The sequence below is a fragment of the Scylla paramamosain genome, chromosome 46 (genome assembly GCF_035594125.1).
Source record: "Scylla paramamosain isolate STU-SP2022 chromosome 46, ASM3559412v1, whole genome shotgun sequence".
NCBI classification, from domain to species: domain Eukaryota; kingdom Metazoa; phylum Arthropoda; class Malacostraca; order Decapoda; family Portunidae; genus Scylla; species Scylla paramamosain.
The window spans coordinates 10,518,359-10,540,829 of record NC_087196.1 but is presented as its reverse complement, the minus strand read 5'-3'; the positions used below and the strand labels follow the sequence as shown (position 1 = coordinate 10,540,829).

The following is a 22,471-nucleotide window of genomic DNA, read 5'->3' as shown; positions in this document are numbered from 1 at the left end:
TTACCTGTAACATCCCTGCAAGCCACCCTCCAACCTCTTGACAAGTTCACCTCCTTTGTAAATATGAACCAATCTTGTGTCTTGCTGGAGAACACTGAGTTAGGCTTTACCTTCCTTCACTAGGCCTACCTATATACATTACTACCACTGTGCTAATTAGGCCTACCTGTACCTATTACTCTCACTTTTTGCTAATTAGGCATGTGTTCATTATTGTTATTTCCTATGCTAATTAGGCCTACCTGTGTTCATTGCTCAAACTTCCTGTACCAGTTAGGCCTATCTATGTTTATTACTCGCACTCCGTCGTAATTAGGCATACCTGTGTTCATTATCCCTACTTTGTCTTTATTGGGCCTACCTGTGTTCATTAAGCGCACTCCGTAGGCCTATGTGTTTATTACTCCTACTTCCTGTGCTAATTAGGCCTAACTGTTTTCATTAATTCCACTTCCTGTCTTAATTAGGCTTAGCTGTCTTCATTAATTCCACTTCCTGTGCTAATTATGCCTAGCTGTCTTCATTGATTCCACTTCCTGTTTTAATTAGGCCTAGCTGTGTTCATTAATTCCACTTCCTGTCTTAATTAGGGTAATTACTGGACTGCAGCTTGGAAGTGGGCTGAGAACAAGGAGCCGAGTGTCCCACAGAATCGAGTGGATATCTACTCTGTGCGACGCGACGTAAGAAAACCGTATGAGGAAGACCTTGAGAAATATATAGCTGATGGATGGTTACTGCCGTACGATGAGAGAAAGTATGGACCAGCCAAGGGGCTAATACCAATCATGGCAGTCATACGTGAGAACAAAGGAAAAGTGCGTCCCGTGATGAACTTCTTTCTCTACTGCAAAGAATTATAGATGAATGGAATAAACTCCCAGAGAGTATAGTAACTGCGCCACTTTCAAAGCCCGATACGACTTACATATAAACAGATATATTACTGTTTATAAGTGGGAACAACAAAAGAAGCAGATTCTTATTTCCCCACTACCTTTTCATAGGGAAGCATTAATAGGTAAGCTGGCTGGGATGGAGGGGAACCGAAAAGATGGAAAGAGCCGAGATGGGCGGCCCGAGCTATGCGTCAGTGTTGTTGTTTTGGTCCGAGGTAAGGGTAGCCATAGAACGCAGCATGACAGCAGACATGGACACCGAGGACTCCAGCGTGGCGGTTATCATCAAAAGGCGCCTCACACGTACGTGGTGGACTGTACTTACTGATAGAGAGTCTGCAGTGAGGCGTGCTGGGTGAGATATGAGGTGGTGGTGGTGCCGCCGCCGCCTGTCCGCCCGGTGCTCAATCCTCACACTTGGCTGGCCGCCTTATTACTCTGGCCAGTCAATCAAAAAGAGGAAATTGCATGTGGTAGCGGTATCAACTTTCTCTTTAAGCAGAAAACCCTCAAAAACCTATTTCCTAAGAAACCAAGAAAATTACTGAACAAATTAAGGGGAGCGACTGAGGTGGTACCTCGTGGGCATATGGTACATAAAAACATGAACAGATGGTAAAACTGCAGGGTTGGACCTCCTCTCTATTCATTAAAAACACATTGCAACGTGAGAGTACTTACTATAGAACATGTCTGTGATGTTTTCAATGTGGGGAAGGCTTTTGTAAGGCCATAGTAATTAAATTAATAGCGCGCCGCCTCCAGAAACTAAGTCCACAATCATCCCAAGGATATAAGTTAGGTTAGGTTAGTAACCTTAGGGGGGTCCAGGGGGGGCGCAGCTCCCCCGGTTAGGTTAGGTTAAGGTTAGGTTTGGTTAGGTTACTAACCTAACCTAACCTAACCTTAACCTAGCCTAACCCGGGGGGCTGCGCCCCCCCTGGACCCCCCTAAGGTTACTAACCTAACCTAACTTATATCCTTGGGATGATTGTGGACTTAGTTTCTGGAGGCGGCGCGCTATTAATTTAATTACTATGGCCTTACAAAAGCCTTCCCCACATTGAAAACATCACAGACATGTTCTATAGTAAGTACTCTCACGTTGCAATGTGTTTTTAATGAATAGAGAGGAGGTCCAACCCTGCAGTTTTACCGAACAGATTAAGGGGGCCGACAGGGGTGGTACCTCCTGGGCACATGGTACATTCTGTGGCTTTGAAATCATAGTAAGTGTTTGTTGGGGGAATATGGACCTAAACCTCTTCTGAAGTAACCTTAGCCTTTTCTGAAGTTAATACTTACATGTCAGGTAGAATTAAGGTTGTAGCATATCTTGCAATATATATCAACTTACAGAAACTTGTTTAAGCAAAAAAAAAGGTAAAAGGTTAATGAACTGATGCATCCCCATGCTACACACTCCTCGTCTGAGTTGTCGAGAGTCATTGCTGGCTGGCTGCGAGAGGTGTGTGGGGCAGGGCAGGGTTAGCCATTACAGGAATCAGAATACTTAGTTATTTGAAGGTCTTGCTAACATAGCCTAACCCTGACGTAACCTAAACTAACCTAACCCTAACCCTAATCCTTGCCTTTTTTTTTTTTTTTTTTTTTTTTTCATAATTAAGTAATAACTTCAAATAACTATAAGTATTCTGATTCCCTTAATGGCTAACCTCACCCTGCCCTGCACAGCTCCAGCAGCCAGCCAACAGTGACCCTCAAGCACTTGGAAGGGAAGGGTGTAGCATGGGAATGCATCAGTTCATTAACCTAGTTTTTTTTTTTTTTTTTTTTTTTTTTTTTTTTTTTTAACAAGTTTCCAGAAGTTGATATATATTGCATGATATTCTACAACCTTAATTCTATCTGACATGTACGTATTAACCCTAGAAGAGGCTAAGGTTATCTCCATATTATCCTTTTCTTTCCCTCAGGCTTTATTTTTAGTTAATTGCTTTGAAAGAGATATCATAGAAACTTTGTTAATATATCTACATTTTATATCTATAGAATTTTAGATTTTTCATTTTGTCCGAAAATACAATTTTTTTCACCGTTAATTTTCTCCACTCCTTTTCCTGTTTTCTTTTTACATTTTTAAGGTAGGGGAGTGCAGGCCAAAATAAACCAAAATTGGGAAGCCTGAAAAGTTTAAGGAGTAAAAACACTGTTTTGGGCAGAAATCCTTAAAAATAGTCAACAAACAGAGAATATCCCATCCCCCCCATTATTCCCCACTACACTATTCTAACTGTGAGATTACTAACCTTGCTAATTGGGAGGCTCCATCACCCAGATCTCCCATTATGCTATTCTTACCAGTAAATTGCAGTTTAACACCACAAATCCTATCTTTTTTCTGTCCCTAACAAGCTTGGAGACATGGTGGGAAAATGGAGTTTCAGGGTGGAAGAAGCCAAATTATGCCAAATTTTGACATTTGTTGGAAAGTCTAAGGATGAGGTGCCATATATTGAAAACTGGGAACTTTCTAGCTTAACCTAACTTTACCCAACCTAACTGAGAGGCGAGTCCTGTCCCCCCTTTAAAGACACTAATCCAGCTTAACCAGTGCATCTTTCTCCAGTGGATGCCCCCATTAAGAACACTAACTTAACTTAACCAGGGGGCTTTTGTATGTAGATGAGAATTTCTCAGATGATGTTTTGGTGTATAGTCTCTGCAACAACATCTCTTTATCTTTCATGGTCTGTCTCTTTGTGTGTGTGTGTGTGTGTGTGTGTGTGTGTGTGTGTGTGTGTGTGTGTGTGTGTGTGTGTGTGTGTGTACTTTTTAGAGATGACCTTCTAGTTGTTCTTCTCTTATGGTATTTTTCTTTTCTGTCTCTTTCTGTACAATATGTCCTTTATTTCCTCAGTATCCTGAATGGTATTCTTGGTAATATCTGTTTTATTTTCTCTCTACCTCTCCCTTCCACAGCACTCATCCAGGTGGAGGTAGAACCAGTGGGACGATGGTTCCACATATATGAGGCGCGGCGTCTGCGGGGCCACCTCACCTCCTCAGTTGGGGAAAGTGAAGAGGAGAGTGAGGAGGAGGAGGCTCAGGAGGTGGAGGTGGAGGATGACATACACTATCTTCGCTCTCTCAACCCAGCAGACTGGAAGGTGAGAACTCAGCCAGCATGGTCCAGTCATAGCAACATAAGAATGGAGAAGACTGCAAAAGATTGGCTGGCCTACACTGGATAACTCCTGTACTAACCATGAAAATCTGTTATCCTCCTCTTCCCCATGCACTCAGCCTTCCTATTGCCATCTGGCCTCTATATGCATATGCCTAGTCATCTAACCTCATGATATCACTTATGGTGTAGGTGCTGACCACATGAATGCTAAGCCTGTTCTATTTGTCCACTACTCTGTGAACCAGTTTTTACTAAGCTCTTTTCAAAACCTAAACTTATCTAGCATATATAGTTCTGTCTTGATTGTTCACTATGAGAGCATCACTTACCTCAGTCATTTATTTGATTAGTATCTTTCTTTTATATATTGATACATTTCTACAACATTGCCTTTCAGGACCAGGATCATTATGCAGTACTGGGACTCCGAAAGCACAGGTACAAGGCCTCTGATGATGACATCAAAAGAGCGTGTAAGTCCTGGTGGCATCTGGAGCTAGAGTGTATAGTGTACTGAGTACCAAGTTTTAGTGCACCTGCTGTTTGAAGGTATTTTTATAGTGCCAGTTTTCAGTTGCAGTGTCAGCCCTTTTAGTCTTGGTATTTTTATTTTATTTGTATATTTTCAATAACTACATTTTATTTGTGCCTTGCTATGGATGTATGTGGTTGGCTTTGCTATATCAAAGCTCCTGGGGTGTAGTATGGTGGTTTGAGACTATGACTATGGCCACACTGGCAATGGTTATGAGCAAGCAGGTGAGTGTGATAAATGGTGAGAAAAGTGGGAGCATTGTACCAAATAAGTGTGGCCACACTGACAGTGAGTGGGCGTGGGCGAGCTGTGTCTTCCTGTGGCCCACAGCGAGGAGCATTGTCAGTTGACTTTTGTCACTGGCACAGGCAGTTTGTTGCCTGCTATTGACATTGCATGGCTAATTATTGAAGTTTTGCTCACACCAATCATTTGGGATACATTTGCTAAAGTAGAACCCAAAGGGAATGCCATCATGTTGTTTGTAGTAATTACTATTAATTATGAAACCATGTCCATAACTGTTAGCTTTAACAAGCCCTTGAATTGTAGCTAGGTGGTGCATACAGAAGAGCAGAGAGAATGTGTCTGAAGAATAGTTGGCGCCCCTATGGCTATGAGTGTGAATGATATTTGTAAGAGTGTGTGGTGGTTTGTCTGGGCCACCCCATGTGGGATTGGCAACCTGATATATAGATAGATAGATAGACATTATATTTTCTGATCATTGGTTTTATGCTAAGATATCTGTAAGTCTAATATAATAATTAGCATTCCCTTTGGTATGTGCTTAAAACAGGATGACCCAACACTTGGGTAAAGGAATGAGAGTGCAGCATTAGTGTGCACTTCCGTCCATTGTGTTACTCCTCACAGACCGCATGATGGTTCTGAGGCACCACCCAGACAAGCGGCGAGCAGCTGGGGAGGAGGTGAGGGATGACGATGACTACTTCACCTGCATCACCAAAGCCTATGAGATTCTCGGGGACCCCATCAAGCGACGCTCCTGGGACTCGGTGGACCCAGAGTTTGATGACGAGGTGCCGGCTGTCAGTGCACACAATAAGGCAAACTTCTTCCAGGTAAGCGCTGATCCCCACTAAGAAGAAAATTTATTCCACAAAGAATTCAAAGGTCTTTTAACTCCATGTCATACTGTAATGTCAAATATATGTGCACACAAGGCAAGCGCTAACTCCTATTAGGAAGAAAAATGACTCAACAAAGAATTGAAAGTTCAGTATTCATTGCTATTTGGTACATCTTTTCTTTACCACTAACCACTCTGGGACAATTCTTCACATTCTACAGCCATCTCCAAACATTATACTGGCTAGAAATTGCAAAAAATCTATTCCTTTTCACCGCTTTTTTCTTGCAGGTGGTTATAAAGATTGTATACATTACTTGTAGTGGTGTGGATGATTACATATCACTGAAGGGATTAACTCCATCTCATATTGTAATGTCAGGTCTATATATTAGATTATATAACTCTCTCTCTCTCTCTCTCTCTCTCTCTCTCTCTCTCTCTCTCTCTCTCTCTCTCTCTCTCTCTCTCTCTCTCTCTCTCTCTCTCTCTCTCTCTCTCTCTCTCTCTCTCTCTCTCTCTCTCTCTCTCTCTCTCTCTCTCTCTCTCTCTCTCTCTCTCCATCTTCTTCAGTCTCCACCACATCTTTGTAAGGCACAGTGTTGCATTGCAGATTTTCACAGGGGTGTTTGAGTGCAATGCTCGTTGGTCCACCCACAAGCACGTTCCTGGCTTGGGCAAACCTGATGACACCAAACAAAAGGTCAGTCCAGATTAGCAGATTAAGTAACTGGAGAGAGTGATTGGCCTGTACAGTCACATCAATCTCCCTTGTAGTGTTTTAGAAGTGAGATTAATAGTAGCAGAAATGCAAGTAGATATTTGGTGACAGTTTACTTTTTATAGTTACCATCATCATATGCTATGTTGATGGAAAGATAGACCAGTAATTTTGAAAGTTTGTTTAAAATATCATACACTATAATTTTCCTCAGCATAGAGGGTCCAGTAACTTACACATAAAACATAATTTCAAGATTTCTTTATGAATAGTGTTTATTTTGTATTGTTAACCAACTTAATTTTCATCACTGTGCAGGTTGATCGCTTCTATGGATTCTGGTACGACTTTGATTCCTGGCGAGAGTTTTCATATCTGGATGAGGAGGAAAAGGAGAAGGGACAGGAGTGAGTCTTCACTATTTGTATGTCTGGTCTTTTTAGAGTTATGTGTATTCCACTCCAGCCTTGCTTTATCTTCCCAAAGGCAGCAAAAATGGTGAAATTTGTATCTTGAAACATTAACATTGAATAAAATTTTAATTGAATAAGGAAATAATGCCCAAACTTAAGCCTAGACTTGACATTGGAAAAAATAACAAGAAAATTTAATATGGCTAGACAGAATACCCAAACTTATGGCAAGGAAAACTGGCACTGACATTGTTCTGATTGCTTTAACTGGTCATTTTAGTTTCTTTGAATATTTTGTAACAGTGCAATGTGACTGCAATGTTGTGGTCGCCTTCCCATCTTTAAATCAGTCAATCTTGCCAGCCGGGAGGAGCGTCGATGGATAGAGAAGCAGAACAAGGTAGAGCGAGCGAGGCGTCGGAAGGAGGAGATGGGTCGATTGCGCAGGCTAGTTGACAATGCATATGCCTGTGACCCAAGGATAGCCAAGTATGTTTCGTTACTTATTACTGATTTCGTGTATTTTCGTTGTATCCCAATAAAAGTTGAAATTTTGTGCATTATCCCAAGAGATATTTATCACGAGTACTTTTTTCTGTTGTTACATAATACTTCAAATTTCATTTTGATGGAAGGGTTTATGATGATTTAGATTGCAAAGAAGCTGTTCTTGTTTTACTTCTGACTCCTTATGAGGGAAAAATTAATTACTGCTTTTGCTGTCTACTTCTGTAGCTAAAGAATGGGTAAGTTTATAGAAAAAGAGGGAAAGAGATGAAGAATTATATATATATATATATATATATATATATATATATATATATATATATATATATATATATATATATATATATATATATATATATATATAATTTTTTTAAGATTTAAAGAAGAAGACAAGGAAAGAAGACTGGCTCAGAAAAAAGGCAAAAGCAGAGGCAATCAGGCAAAAACAAGAAGAGGAGGAGAGGGTGAGTGCACATTGTGATCTCCAGTATTAGCACCAGGCCAATCACTAACTACTCTCGGACACATATATGCATTGATTTCTACAACAGACCAAGGCTTCACATTTTTCTCATTGATTTGTATTTTTCATGTCTTATGCTCGGAAATGCCATATATTTTGAAATACCACGCTATGTTGTCTTTTTTTTTGAATGATATGTCTTGCTAATGTGTAAATTTGGTGTTTTCAGGTAAGGCAGGAAGCTGAGGAAGCAGAGAGAAAGAAAAGAGAAGCAGAGGAGGCAGAGCAAAGAGCAAAACAGGAGGTAGAAAAGAAGGAAAGAGAGGTGCTGAAGAAAGCATTCAAAAAAGAGAGGAAGGTGAGGAGGAGGGTAGAATCTGCTTGACATGTAAGAACTTACCACACACTTGTCTTTGATGCTTAAACTGCTGTGATCGCTAACATAATCAAAAATTCTCCTGACAAATATATTGAATTTTCGTGGTGCACTTTCTTTCTAGTGTGTTCTAACTGACTGTCTTCAGCCTCTTTTTCATCACTGCAGTGTTGAATCTCTTGCTATCTCCTACTGCTATTTTCATGCCAACTGCTCTTCTGATCTTGCTAACTGCATGCCTCACTGCACAAGTCTTTCTTCTTTCTTTCATCTCTATTCTGTCTACCTCTTTAATGCAAGAGTTAACCATTATTCTCAATCATTCATCCCTATCTCTGGTAAACTCTGGAACTCCCTGTCTGCTTCTGTATTTCCACCTTCCTATGACTTGAACTCTTTCAAGAGCGAGGTTTCAAGGCACTTACCCTGTTTGTTTGACTAACACTTGACTGTGTTCAGGAGCCAGCACCTCAGTGGGCCTCTTTCTTCTTTTTTTTTTTTTTTTTCAGTCTTTGTTGTCCTTGGCCAATGATCCTCCAATATATATATAAAAAAAAAAAATAATAATAATAATGATGATGATGATAATAATAATAATAATAATAATAATAATAATAATAATAATAATAATAATGATCCCTGGCTATGGCAAGCAAGCCCACTACATTATATCCTTTCCTCCTCCTGTTCCTTTCCTCTCCCCTTTCAATTTCATCTTGTCGCAGTCCTCCCTTCCTGTCACCTGCCCCTGTAGTTCTCATGACTCATGCCTGGAGCCATCATTCTTTTTTTTTTTTTTTTTTTTAAGGCTACAAAATTTGCTAAAAAAAAAAAAGAAAACTAAAAAATGAAACTCTACTCACTTTCATCTTCTGTAACATTTCACATTAAAATATTCTCATTCATTATATACTTTCAGATTTATATTTTTTTCCTTTTTTCTTTGATGTCATTTTTTAAATTATTTTGATACAGTTCCTGTTCATAAGGGGCTGAGAGGACTGCATTTGTATTAGAAAGATGGAAAGAGCATTAAATTTAGTGTTCAAATGTGTAAATTAATTTGGAAACTAAAAAAATATATATACAAATTATGATTGCCTGTATTTTGTTCACGTAAATAATTTTAAAAAGCAACGTGAAATAGAATAAAGCACACATTCTTTGTCATTGCATAGATGTGATGGTGACAGTGATAAAGAACATCTCTGTATCTGTCTATCTTTATTTGACACCTCTTGATAAATACTCCATGAGGACATAACTGCAACAGATTTCTCTATTTAGTCCTGCCCTTGTATTCCCTTCCTCTTTGCTCTGAACTTCACATACTCTCTTCACCCTTTCCTCACATATTTCAGTAACATTTTTTATGCAAGATCTTTGGTCAAGGGCAATAAAAAGAGGGGAAAGAAAGTCCACTGAGATGCTAGTCCCAAAAGAAAGATCATAAGGATTATCCAGAATTGTTGGATAAGTGTTTTGAAAAGTTGGAACCAGCCATTTTAAAGAGTTCAAGTTATAGGAAGGAGGATCTTCTGGAGCAGGCAGGGAGTTCCAGAGTTTACTAGAAAAAAAATAGCAGTAAAAAGATAGCAAGATATGCAACATTGCAGCAATAACAGAGAGGCTGAAAATCATTAGTATAGTATCCTCTATTCCCAGATGCTGCGGACTCTCTGTAAGGACAACAGTTACTTTGCATCAGAGGAGGGGGAGCGAGTGCAGACCATGACAGATGTGGAGCTGCTGTGTGAGGCACTGGAGCTGACCCGCCTGGAGGAACTCGACAAGGAACTAGCACAAGTGGCCCAGGACAAGATGCAAGGGCGGGAGGTACTCATGAAGGAGGTGAGGGAGGATCAACAGTAGTAGTAGTAGTAGTTAATTGACAAAGGTGAGTGAGAGAGATCAACAGTAGTAGTAATAGCAGTAGTAATTTTTTGACACAGGAGGTGAGTGTGGAGGGCCAACAGTAGTAGTAGTAGTAGTAGTAGTAGTAGCAGTAAATGTTGCTTATATAAAAAAAAAAAAAACATAATTTTTGTCATTCTTAAATCAAAAAATTTCCTAAGCCTTGAACCCAAAAGCTGCTCCAACAGACATATGGGTATCTGCATCACTTTTGAAATGAACTATGTTAGGTCTATTTAAGTCATGTTACATTACCTTATCTGATTAGCTAAATCTAAAGTAGCATAAAGCAAGCTAATCTAAATTAGAACAATCCACCCCAAATGATCTGGATATTCTGTATGACCTGTTTTCCCTAGGATAGTCAAACCTTTCAGACTATTTCTCCACTGATAGTTATGATTAGTACAAGGAGTCCTTGGTGTATGACAGTCTTGACTTTTGTCCTTCATATGTTTCTTTTACAGGCACAATAGTTATGTGTTTATGTCCTAGACTATGACTTTACAGTACAACAGTATTAGTATTAGTGATTGACATACTGCAGGTAGCTTACTTATGCTGGTTCTGACCTATGCAGAAAATCAGTTTGTAACATGGCATAGGAACAGAACTCTGTCATAACTTGAGGACCCCCTGTAACACTTCTTTGCCTTCTCTCTCTGTTGTAGGTGAGTGAGGTGCGCAACAGGATCAAAAAGGAGAGGGAGGAGGTGGCAGCAGCGGCAGCAGCGGCAGCAAGGGGAGGGGGGTGGAGGAGGAGGGGAAGGTTCATCACTCAAAGTCTGGAATCAAGATGACCTCCAGCTGCTCATCAAAGCCGTCAACCTCTTCCCTGCCGGCACAACAAAGAGGTGAGCTGGTTCATGTGTGTGTGTGTGTGTGTGTGTGTGTGTGTGTGTGTGTGTGTGTGTGTGTGTGTAAATTGCTTCTTTTTATATATTTTTTGATATCTTATTATTACTGGTGGTCCACAAGGCTGTCCCTTTCCACTGGGGCTGACAGGGCTAAGAGTGTGAATGACGTGTCATTCACCTACATTCGTCTGCTGGTCACCAAACCAGCTGTTCCCCATATGGAAAGAGGTCAGAGCTTGTAGTGATTGATCTTTGGGTAGGACTGAGACCATTCACACACCGCACACTGGGACAGTGAGGCCATAACCCTTCAGGTTACATCCTGTACTTACTTGCTGCTAGGTGAACAGGGGCTACACATGAAGAGATTCTCCCAGGACTTGAACCCATGCCTTCTCGGTTGTGAGCCGAGCATGCTGACACTAAGTGGTGTGCATGTGTGTGTGTGTGTGTGTGTATGTGTGTGTGTGTGTGTGTCTGTGTGTGTGTGTGTGTGTGGTGCCTTGTCTGGGCCAGCTGATGTGAGATTGCTGGCCTAGTATATAAATAGATGGGTTTTTTAAGCTTTAATATTTTATTTGATTGATTTATTGCCTTATTCTTGTGTTTCCATGTGTGTTTTAAAATGACTAATATCAAGGTTGTTATCTGATCCCTACTACTGTTCTCTACATACACACCATTTAGGTCTTCACGTGGTATGGGGAATATAACAAAGGTGACATTTATAAAATTCTCAGGATCATAATTAGGATAGAACAAGACACAATGGGTTCAAGCTTGAAAATAGTTAGAGAGGAAGAAATTGGTCCTCAGATGGAGTAGTAGATGAATGGAATGGACTCAGTAATCAGGTTGTTAGTGCTGAGTCATTGGGGAGCATTAAAGGATTAGACAAATTTATGGATGGGAATGATAGGTGGATATAGGTAGATATGTTTCATACAAGGATGGCTTCTTGCAGCTCCCTTAATGTTAGGTTATGTTTTTATGCATTGCTGTACTTAGAGGAAACTCTTTGAACCCTCCATGCTGCAGGTGGGAGGTTGTGGCAGAGTATATCAACCAACACAGCCACCAGCATCACCAGGCTGGCCAAGGAGGTGCTCAATAAGGCCAAGGAGCTGCAACACTCAGACAAGCACATGAGGGAGGCAGCCAACAAGAATGCCTACCACAGCATGGAGAAGGCACAGGCTCGGCAGGTGATCAGCGACACCACAGCCTCCCAGAGATATGACAGTGAGTTCTTGCTGTTATGCTGACATTCAGATCATTCTTTTGCATCTTTGTGTAGTTTTATATCATGTTGATGCTTGGGTAATTTCTCATTTCTCTTTTTATACTAATTAATTATTACCATGAGTCTTCTCTGTATGAACTCAAGAGCTTTCTCCCTTCTCTGTGTAACTGCTGTGAATTGTCTTTTAGCTCTATGCAATATCACCAGCTGAGCTGTGAATCAATTCCAAGATATTTTAAGAAAAAAACATGTTTTTAGGCTGATGTTAGATCTTTCCTTTGTGCAGCACCACAGGAGATGCTGGGGATGAACACTGCTGCTTGGGGAGCTGAGGAACAGAGGTTGCTGGAGCAAGCCCTCAAGACCTATCCAGTCTCTACTCCTGACCGCTGGGACCGCATTGCCAAGTGTGTCCCCAACCGAACCAAGAAAGACTGCATGAGGCGCTATAAGGTCTGTATATGTGTGTGTGTGTGTGTGTTTGTGTGTCTGGTGATGTGTTGCTTGCTATTCCCTGTATGTGAGATTGTGGAGAAAACAAATCAGGTTTATCTTGTTTATGGAGTGACACTCTCTCTCTCTCTCTCTCTCTCTCTCTCTCCTCTCTCTCTCTCTCTCTCTCTCTCTCTCTCTCTCTCTCTCTCTCTCTCTCTCTCTCTCTCTCTCTCTCTCTCTCTCTCTCTCTCTCCTCTCTCTCTCTCTCTCTCTCTCTCTCTCTCTCTCTCTCTCTCTCTGATGCATTTATCTTTTGATCTGCTTTTATCTTTGTGGTCCCTCCATAAATGCATGGAGATGTAAGTGCTGTGTGTGTGTGTGTGTGTGTGTGTGTGTGTGTGTGTGTGTGTGTGTGTGTGTGTGTGTGTGTAGTGAAGGTTTTATATATGTGTGTGTGTGTGTATGTATGTAGTGAAGGTTTTATATAGTACACAGTAGACACTGATGTTATTGTAACTTTTAAGTCTTATTCTCATATGATGGCATTTCAGGAGCTTGTTGAGATGGTGAAGGCAAAGAAGGCGGCTCAGGCTGCTGCAATGGGAAAGAAGTGAGGAGCCAAACCCTGCTGTCTTCTTTCCTTTGTGAGTTCAGATGTAGCAAATTCTTGTAGCTGTTGTGTGAAGCAATATTGCTATCTGAAAATCTATCTCTTGTTCTATTTTTAAGCATTATGTCTCAGCAGTGCCACTTTTGGACTACCTGAATTGGAGGGGCAGCTACATATATTGATGGGGACACAAAAGTGTAGCTAGGGATCTGTTTCTTTCCCCTCCACTTCTCCCTTTCTCTCCTTTATAACCTCATCCCCCAACTCTTCCATCTCTTCCATCACACTTCACTTCCACTGCTTGCAATAAGTTGTTATGCAAAAAGCAAAATTAACACTTGGAAAAGTATTTTTAAGTGCTATGGGAAAACTGCTAATATTGAAAATTAATGTTGATAAGTGCAGAATTCTATACATTGCAGAAAGCAGATGCAAAACAGCATGTGCTTTTCCTTATCATCATAGTGTAGCTCTGGAGGACAGAAGGGCAATCTCCATTAATATGGCAGTAGCCACAAGGAAGCCACTTCCTGAAGAATGAATGGATCTGTGGCAGTTGTATAAAAAATTACAAGACGTGTGAAAAAGTGTGCGGTGATTGTGACTATAATAAGAAGTAATATGCAATGATGACCATGTGATTGCATACAAATGTGTACCTTCTTAATTTTCTAAAGGAAAACTACAGTCTTAAGTTTGATTTTAAAGTAACACTAAATTTACAAGGTGGGTAAGAGTAAAGATGCCACATGAAGAGCTGCAGGTAAATGCTGTGATTAGTGTAGATCCTAATGAAGAGTTACCATAGAAAATACACAAACATCATTGAGACAATAGTTGTGACTTAACATGCTTATACACATTCACAGGTCCTTGATACACATGATTCCAAGCCTGACACTTGAGGAATATTACTTTGTAAGTAATGGAGGTGCAGCTCAGAGGTGTTTCAGAATATAGCTCTCAGTGGCTGATGCATGGAATAAGTTCATGATGCGCGATTCAGTACCTCAAATAAGTGACTCAGTCTGTGATATAAGTAATAATGCAAGCTGTTGAATCATGGATGTGCGCCTCAGAATGTGTGACCTCGTAGCTTTGCCCGGACCAGCATAGTCAACCCTAACCTAGACCAACACAGCCAGTAATAGCTTTGTGAAACACCAAAATATAGATAATCATTATTATCATCTGCAGCCACCATGCTCACCCACCACCTACACAAAATTTAATGTCTTCCACTGGTATATATATAATATATATATATATATATATATATATATATATATATATATATATATATATATATATAATATATATATATATATATATATATATATATATATATATATATATATACATATATATATATTATATTTTATATAATATATATATATATATATATATATATATATATATATATATATATATATATATATATATATATATATATATATATATATATACATATATAATATATTATATATATAATATATATATATATATATATATATTATATATATATGGTCATGTGTGTGTGTGTGTGTGCTATAATTTTTGTTCATTGTTCGCATCTCGCTATGCACTCTACCTTCCATCATATCTTCAGTTTTAAGCCTTTCGTAACGACATCATAAATTTTGTGGTTTGACTTTTATTTATTTATTTATTTATTTTATTTTGTAGATCAAACCTGCTGTTTGGGTGTTCCTTTTTCACGTGATCGCATATCAGGGTCTTCTTTGAAGTATAAAGCACCACGTTATCTGCGACCTTTGATTTGTGACAGATATCATATGGTCATTATTAATAAAAGGAAGCAGATGGTAATAGTGAACTGCATTACATAACCACGCATCTGTCGCTTTGATAAACCAAAATGCAGTATTTCTGCTACTACTACTACTACTACTACTACTACTACTACTACTAGTAGTAGTAGTAGTAGTAGTAGTAGTGTGGTAATAGCTGTAGTAGTACAAATACTATTTCATATGACACAGAGACATGAGAAATAATAATAATAATAATAATAATAATAATAATAATAACAGTAAAATTATACGAACTTAACACTGTTAGGCTCGTAGTGCGGAAGGTTGGCGGGCAGTAGCGGCCAATCAGACAGACGGACGTGTAGGGGAACTATAACTTACAGATAGCGACCTGATATCTACCCCGCCAGCCTTCATGATTGCGCTGAGGTACCCCGCCACCCAGATAAACCTCATTTGGCCCCAAGCCCACTGCACACACACGGTAATTCTTGTAGTGGTGTAATTGTAATGGGCGATTGTTGTTTATTTACTAAGTGGGTGATAGTGAGTAGGATTGAGATCGTGGTGTGTTGGTGGGTTATAGTGGGGGGTGGTGTGGGTTATTGACACTATAACGCAACACTGCACACACAAACAGACGGTAAATTTTCTAGTTGATGTAGTAGTAATGGACTGGTGTGGGTTATGCATATTGAGAAATGGGTGGTGGTTGGTAGGATTGAGGTCATTACTATCGGAATGGGGCTGGTGGTTGTGGACAGTACTGTGGGATACGTACACTTTATATTAAGCAACACAACACACGTTACCTCATTTCCACACACAACTCGCCCCCGTGGACAGTTATGGTTTGTCATTTGCCAGTCATCCTCTATTTATACTTGTACACGTCAAGACGAGCCCTGCGGCAGACAAAACAGACTTAGTACTGAGTGATGACAAGCTCTCAGGTGCTGGTTTGTTTATCTCCCTCAGTGCGGTGATGTGACTGATTTTGTGGCGTCAGCTGATAGTCTGAGATGGCAAGGTGGCATCTGTCAACAGCAGTCGGGTGTCTCCTGCAACAGTGAAAGCATTTGTAAACAAAGTCAAGTGCCACGTGAGAGCCTTGACTTTCTTGTCTGTATAGCTGTGTAAATAGGGTTGAAGCGGTTCTTGGCTTGTGTTGTCTTTAGTATAGAAATGCTTAAACTTTTAGAGAGGATGGCTTGCTGCTGTTGACAGTTGCCACTTCACAGACTGAGAATGATGCCTTCATACTGTAAAAATCTTAAACATTGCAACAACACAATAGGTATAGAAATTAATTGCAGTACTGTATAGTAGGTTAAAAATTGCACATGTATGGGAATGAACATGTGGCAATGGAAGTTGTGGCTGTCTTGAGCTGTTTTATCCAGTACACTCATCATAGGGCCTGGGTGAGCCACAGGTTGTGATGTTATGGCAATACACTTCTCATCAGTGATCAAGCTTTTGGAATCACCTTATAGAAGTATTACAGCATCCTTCTCATTATTATGAGATTTTCATCTTTTCTGCTTTGAAACCAGCTTGCAGTGACCTCACATTTCTGGTCAGTCAATCTCTGCTTTAGCAAGAGTGACTACAATGTTTCATTGAGTGAAGAGTCACGTACCGTGACCTTTGAGCTGCTGTAGGTTCAACTCGCTAGTATTGGTTAGAGGCAGTTATGATGTAGGGGCATAAATGTAATGCTTGTGCAGTGCCTCCTTTTGTAACGTGTCATGCCATTCTTGATGTGATCAGTGCAGGATGATAAGACCCGGGTCACATTGACTCCATTGTATTAACTGAATCGATCAGATCCTGAGAACGTGAGAGAATGTGAACCAATTCTCATGAGGGTAGAAAGTAAACTGGTAATGTACAGCTCAGCCTTACAGAAACAACATTGCAGATTTATGTCAGTGCACAGATTTACTTATCCTTTAACTGACCATGCAGATGAATTTGTCTGCCCATGAAGCTTATTTAAGTAGGAAAAATCTACAGTTTTTGCCATGTCTACTTGGATGAATTTTGTTGCCTATCATTCTCTCTCTCTCTCTCTCTCTCTCTCTCTCTCTCTCTCTCTCTCTCTCTCTCTCTCTCTCTCTCTCTCTCTCTCTCTCTCTCTCTCTCTCTCTCTCTCTCTCTCTCTCTCTCTCTCTCTCTCTCTCTCTCTCTCTCTCTCTCTCTCTCTCTCTCTCTCTCTCTCTCTCTCTCGTTTTAGGTATTGGGACCATAGCGTCTGTCAGGAGCCAATATATTTTTTGGGATTCTTTTTAATAAGCATTCTTTTCCTCTTTAAAGAACATCTTACAGTTTCATTATCAGATTACTGAGTATAGTGTTTATCACTGAGCTCATGAAATATCTTATCAACTATTTTGCCTGTGATAAGGATTAAGATGATGTGACACTGCTCTACTTGAGATGATATCCTCTCTGTGATATCTATGATGACTCCAACATACATCTTTGATTTTTTTATATTTTTTATGTGATGAGACTGGTTTTGCTGCATCACCATTGATGCATCTGATAGTTTAAGTGTATCTGCAGATTTTGACAGTTGCTTTTGTGGGATTCTAAGAACTGACTTGCTTGAACAAAAAAACTGCCTTGATGCTGGTGACTTATTTGATGATGTGTTGAGCTTTATTTATCACAAGGTACTTGAGGCATTCTCAGTCTGGATATCTGCAGTTTAACGTACATAAGAAATTTACAGCATACATACTTCATTGTTAACTGAATAGTATTGTCTTGTGATCTGGTGCCTGTGTATTTGTTTTTCATATGCTTCCTGTGGGAGTTGTTTCAACACCTCAATAGATTGCTTGCACAAGTTAGTACTTAGACAGGAGGATTGACAGCACACCCATGCTTATGTTCCCTTTTCAGGTGTTTGCCCTTTAGGTAGTGAGGAGAGACAGGTACCAGACAGGAGCAGTAGTGGTAACAACAGCAGGATGGGGAGCTTCAGCAAGATCCTGCCATACTCCTGCTATGAGCTCGGCCACTGCTGGAAACACTCGTGCTCCTCAGCCTCCTTTGAAATCTGTATCATTGGGTTCATTGAAAGCATCAAAATCTATGGTGTGGTGTACTTGGTATGTGACCTTTTTTTTTTTTTTTTTTTTATGTTAGAGGGATAATATCCTCATTGTGTCTAGTAAAACTGTTCTAGCAACTGCACTGGCTTCCTAAGCTTGATGGAAGTTTAGAATATAATTTAAAAAAGGTAACACTTGGCAGTAAAGGGGTGATTGCGATAAAATATTGCATTGCATCTACTGTAATTTTATTTTGGCTCATTAGAATTATCTACAGTTACTGAAAATGTGTGTGATGGTGTCATTAGGTGACAAAATGTTAAAGATTACTGTTACTATATTGGGTAAAAAGAGGTGAAAATGGATTATAGCTATGCATAGAACTTTTTCATATCAATTACCTTATGCCATGATAGATCTGGTGTAAGTAGAGTGTGAGGTGAAGGGGAATATGATTTTGCTTTCTGGCTTCAAAAGTGGAAGGAAGACTTTGATCAGGAGTTAATAATTTTACTTGCTTGCTTTCTTTATTTCTCCTTTTCTTTCCTTTTTCTTTTGAATTGGGAATGACACTTTGTATTTTGAGGTTTATCTTTGTAATATTAATGACTTGCATTTGTTTGCCTGCAGCTAACCGGTCTTGTGAATGCTCGGAAAATAAGTATGAAGTATGGAAAAAAAGCTCTTGAAGAACTACTTAACATCAGTTTGTTTCCTGACAGTCAATGCTTTTGGGTACATTGGCTCCTACTGTGTTGTCAGGTGAGCATGCCAGATGTGGCCTTTCCCATGCACATGTTGGGGCAGTTTGGAAGTAGTAAGTGTAATATACATGCTATTATACTGAGTGTGTCATGCTTGCTTTTACTCTGGGAAATTTATATGAAACCATGGAGTTGCATAACAAAGTAATCTTTTTCTGTTTATTTACTTATTTGTTTATTTATTTTTTATGTTTTTGTGCATGGATAGTCAATTAATTAAGATATAGTATAGTTTATGTGAATGAATACACATTTAAGTAGTCAGTGGTCATAGTGTGTTGTGATCAGCTCCCACAATTCTTGTTACTACACAAACCAAGTATAGTGCATGAGTTCTTGTTGGTTAGTTTGGAGAGAGGAGGTGACCATAGGATATTGATGAAGGACAGCCATTGAAGCACTTCATCATTAGCATATAAAATGACAAAAAAATTAGTATTTTCCAGTTGGAACAAGATAAAATACTGTAAAATTAGTATTTTCCTGTTGGAACAAGATAAAATACTGTAAAATAGAAAATACTGTATTTGACAGTTTATAAAGACATATGGGGTTATAAGATGCATCTCAGTTTGGGCAGGCATTGAAAAAAAAAAAAAGATAAATAAATGGGTTTAAGCTCTGTATATGAAGTGAAGGATTTAACCTGACATTTGATGCCCTCTCATATGTATTCAGATCCTTCATATGTATTCAGATCTCTCTCTCTCCAGGAGAGAGAGAGATGCTGATTGTTAAAGGCAGTGTGTGAAGCCTGCCCACTGTCTTTGTATATACAGGTTAGGGTGTGTGTGTGTGTGTGTGTGTGTGTGTGTGTGTGTGTGTGTGTGTGTGTGTGTGAGTGTGAGTGTTTGTTTGTTTTGTATCCTCCACACTGCTGGTCTTAATCTAGCTTGCCAAACTAAATGAAGTCATCCACAGCCACAGCCTTATTCTTCCTTTCATTTGTATCTACACAGTCCTATGAGCAGCTCCTCCTCCTCCTCCTCCTCCTCCTCCTCCTCCTCCTCCTCCTCCTCCTCCTCCTCCTCCTCCTCCTCCTCCTCCTCCTCCTCCTCCTCCTCCTCCTCCTTGTCTTCCTTCTATTATTCCTGTTTCCTTGTATGTCTTATTCCTCCTCCTCCTCCTCCTCCTCCTCCTCCTCTTAATGTTTTCTCTTTCACTGCTGTTCATGAAAGTGTTGAAGAAATATTATTTATATCTGGCAGTGATCAGACCTCATGTACAGGTGTGGTCCCTTACTACAGACACAGCCTAAAGGTAACCTAACCCAATCATTTCAGAAGGTGGAATTTGAGTCAGCCAAGCTTCAGAAATGCAGGAAGGATTAAGCGGTGATGACTGCAGGCTGCCATCGACCCGCAGGTAATTACTGTCTATTTGTCTGGTCAACTGTCTATATTTATATTATTCCTGCTGGTCTGGTCTATTTATATTATTCCTGCTGGTCTGGTCTATTTATATTATTCCTCCTGCTGAATCCACTATTTTTCTCCACTAATGTATTATTCCACTATGTCAGCCAATGTTAAATACAGTTACTTTGCATCTTTAAACTTCAGTCTTCCCTTTATGTGTGACAATAACAGTTTCAATCTTGGATATGATATGTCACTCAGTCATTCAGTCAGTCAGTCACTCAGTCACACAGTTATTCATCAATGAGTGAGTCCTACCTTCACTGTATACCCAGTGTGTATACAGTGACAGATTTCACTCACTCACTCACCCCTCCCACCTGCTTCCCACCCCCAGGTCATCACAGGAATCAAATGCAGCATCAGTATGGCTCACCAAACACTTCCCCTCACACTGGTGGTGTTGACCTGCCTTGTGAACACCTGCCCTCCTGTGTTCCTGCCCTTAATAGCCCTCCAGGTGACATCAGGTAAGTCAGACACCTATCTTTCACTTAATAGCTCTCTCAACCCCTAGTGGAAAGGCTACTACTACTACTACTACTACTACTACTACTACTACTACTACTACTACTACTACTACTACTACTACTACTACTACTACTACAGCTGGCCACACACATTTAAAGTCATTTTTTTAATTTTTACAAAGTTTAGACATAGACAGATAGAAGAATTTGTTTGTTGAATGCCTAATTGCCTCATTTCTGGTATTTTAATGATTTTTTTAATTGTTAGGCAAGGCGCACATTGAGACGCAGGGCAGCACAGAGCAGGGCAGACGCAGGGCAGGGCAGGGCAGGGCAGCACAGCGCAGCACAGGCGTGGTGCGCACATTGAGAAGCAGGCTGTCGTCCTGTGCGGTAGTGTTGATCATGGCTGTTGCCAAAAATTACTTTGGAAACCTTAGTTCCGATTCCGACTCAGAAAACGAGTTGGAGAAAGTAATGTTATTATATGACATTTGCAGAGCAAAGAGGTCAGTGTGGAGGAGTGAATACTTGGAGAAGAGGAAAACACATGGAGAATTTGCCCATAACTCGTTCTTATAAGTTCCTCTCATATAATCAGGATGACTAGTGTCATACAGCACTCTTTGATGGCGAACAGCCTCTATGAGTTGCTCTGTGGACGACATTGTGAGTACTAAAGAGCAAGTTGCTATCAAGCTGCGCCGCACGTGGCACAGGAAACTGCGTTCGAACGACTGCGTCGCGCTGGCCGGGCACAGGTCTGCATCTGTGCTGTGCTGTCCTGCGTGTCAATATGTGTGCTTAGGTTTAAACCGGTGAGATGCAAGTTTTCTGCCCTGCTCTGTGCTGTGTCGCCTGTGTTGCCTGCGTCTCAATGTGCGCCCGGCCTTAGGGTGTTCAAGGGTTTTTTTCATAATATTAGTGATAGTTTTTGCAGGCTCTGCTTATTTATCTGTCTATTATTTTATCTATTAATCTCTCAGTTTACCCATTTATCTAAGTATCTGCTGGACCTAACCTAACTAGGCCTATCTCTGCTTGTCTCAATGTCTATCTGTTTACCTAATCTAACCATCTATCTCTCAGTCTATTTAACTTTGTTTAACCATTTATCTATCTCTCTATCTCAATCTATGTAACTAAGTACCTACCTAATCTAACCATCTCTATCTCTCTCTCTCAGAATGTGGATGAGGGGACAAGAGAGCCAGTGTTCCAAGTACCACCACCATCACCACCTGCCACCACCACCACCACCACCACCACCCATCAGGAGCACAGATTCACTGAAGTCTCTACCAAGATTTCTTTGAGTTTTTTGATAAATTTAACTTCCAGGAGAGAGAGAGATGCTGATTGTTAAAGGCAGTGTGTGAAGCCTGCCCACTGTCTTTGTATATACAGGTTAGGGTGTGTGTGTGTGTGTGTGTGTGTGTGTGTGTGTGTGTGTGTGTGTGTGTGTGTGTGTGTGTGTGTGTGTGTGTGTGAGTGTTTGTTTGTTTTGTATCCTCCACACTGCTGGTCTTAATCTAGCTTGCCAAACTAAATGAAGTCATCCACAGCCACAGCCTTATTCTTCCTTTCATTTGTATCTACACAGTCCTATGAGCAGCTCCTCCTCCTCCTCCTCCTCCTCCTCCTCCTCCTCCTCCTCCTCCTCCTCCTCCTCCTCCTCCTCCTCCTCCTCCTCCTCCTCCTCCTCCTCCTCCTTGTCTTCCTTCTATTATTCCTGTTTCCTTGTATGTCTTATTCCTCCTCC

At 40.2% G+C, this 22,471-nt stretch overlaps 1 protein-coding gene and 1 pseudogene across 1 annotated transcript; both read left to right on the top strand.

Moving 5' to 3' along the window:
• Nucleotides 1-1,045: 1,045 nt before the first annotated feature.
• On the top strand, nt 1,046-14,063 carry LOC135094566 (dnaJ homolog subfamily C member 2-like; annotated as a pseudogene).
• Nucleotides 14,064-17,929: 3,866 nt separating this feature from the next.
• On the top strand, nt 17,930-21,969 carry LOC135094573 (transmembrane protein 135-like). The gene is made up of 4 exons (XM_063994795.1): nt 17,930-18,114; nt 18,688-18,819; nt 20,577-20,709; nt 21,896-21,969. Exons 1-4 carry the CDS (start codon nt 17,974-17,976, stop codon nt 21,904-21,906), a joined length of 417 nt encoding a protein of 138 aa, XP_063850865.1. The 5' UTR covers nt 17,930-17,973; the 3' UTR covers nt 21,907-21,969.
• The last annotated feature ends 502 nt before the right edge of the window (nt 21,970-22,471 follow it).

Bases quoted from the DNA above. Each gene is read 5' to 3' on its own strand.
- LOC135094573 (XM_063994795.1), top strand. From the start codon at position 17,974: ATGGGGAGCTTCAGCAAGATCCTGCCATACTCCTGCTATGAGCTCGGC. The intron at 18,115-18,687 runs GTATGTGACCTT...GTTTGCCTGCAG, and splicing joins TCTATGGTGTGGTGTACTTG to CTAACCGGTCTTGTGAATGC. The intron at 18,820-20,576 runs GTGAGCATGCCA...TCCCACCCCCAG, and splicing joins GGCTCCTACTGTGTTGTCAG to GTCATCACAGGAATCAAATG.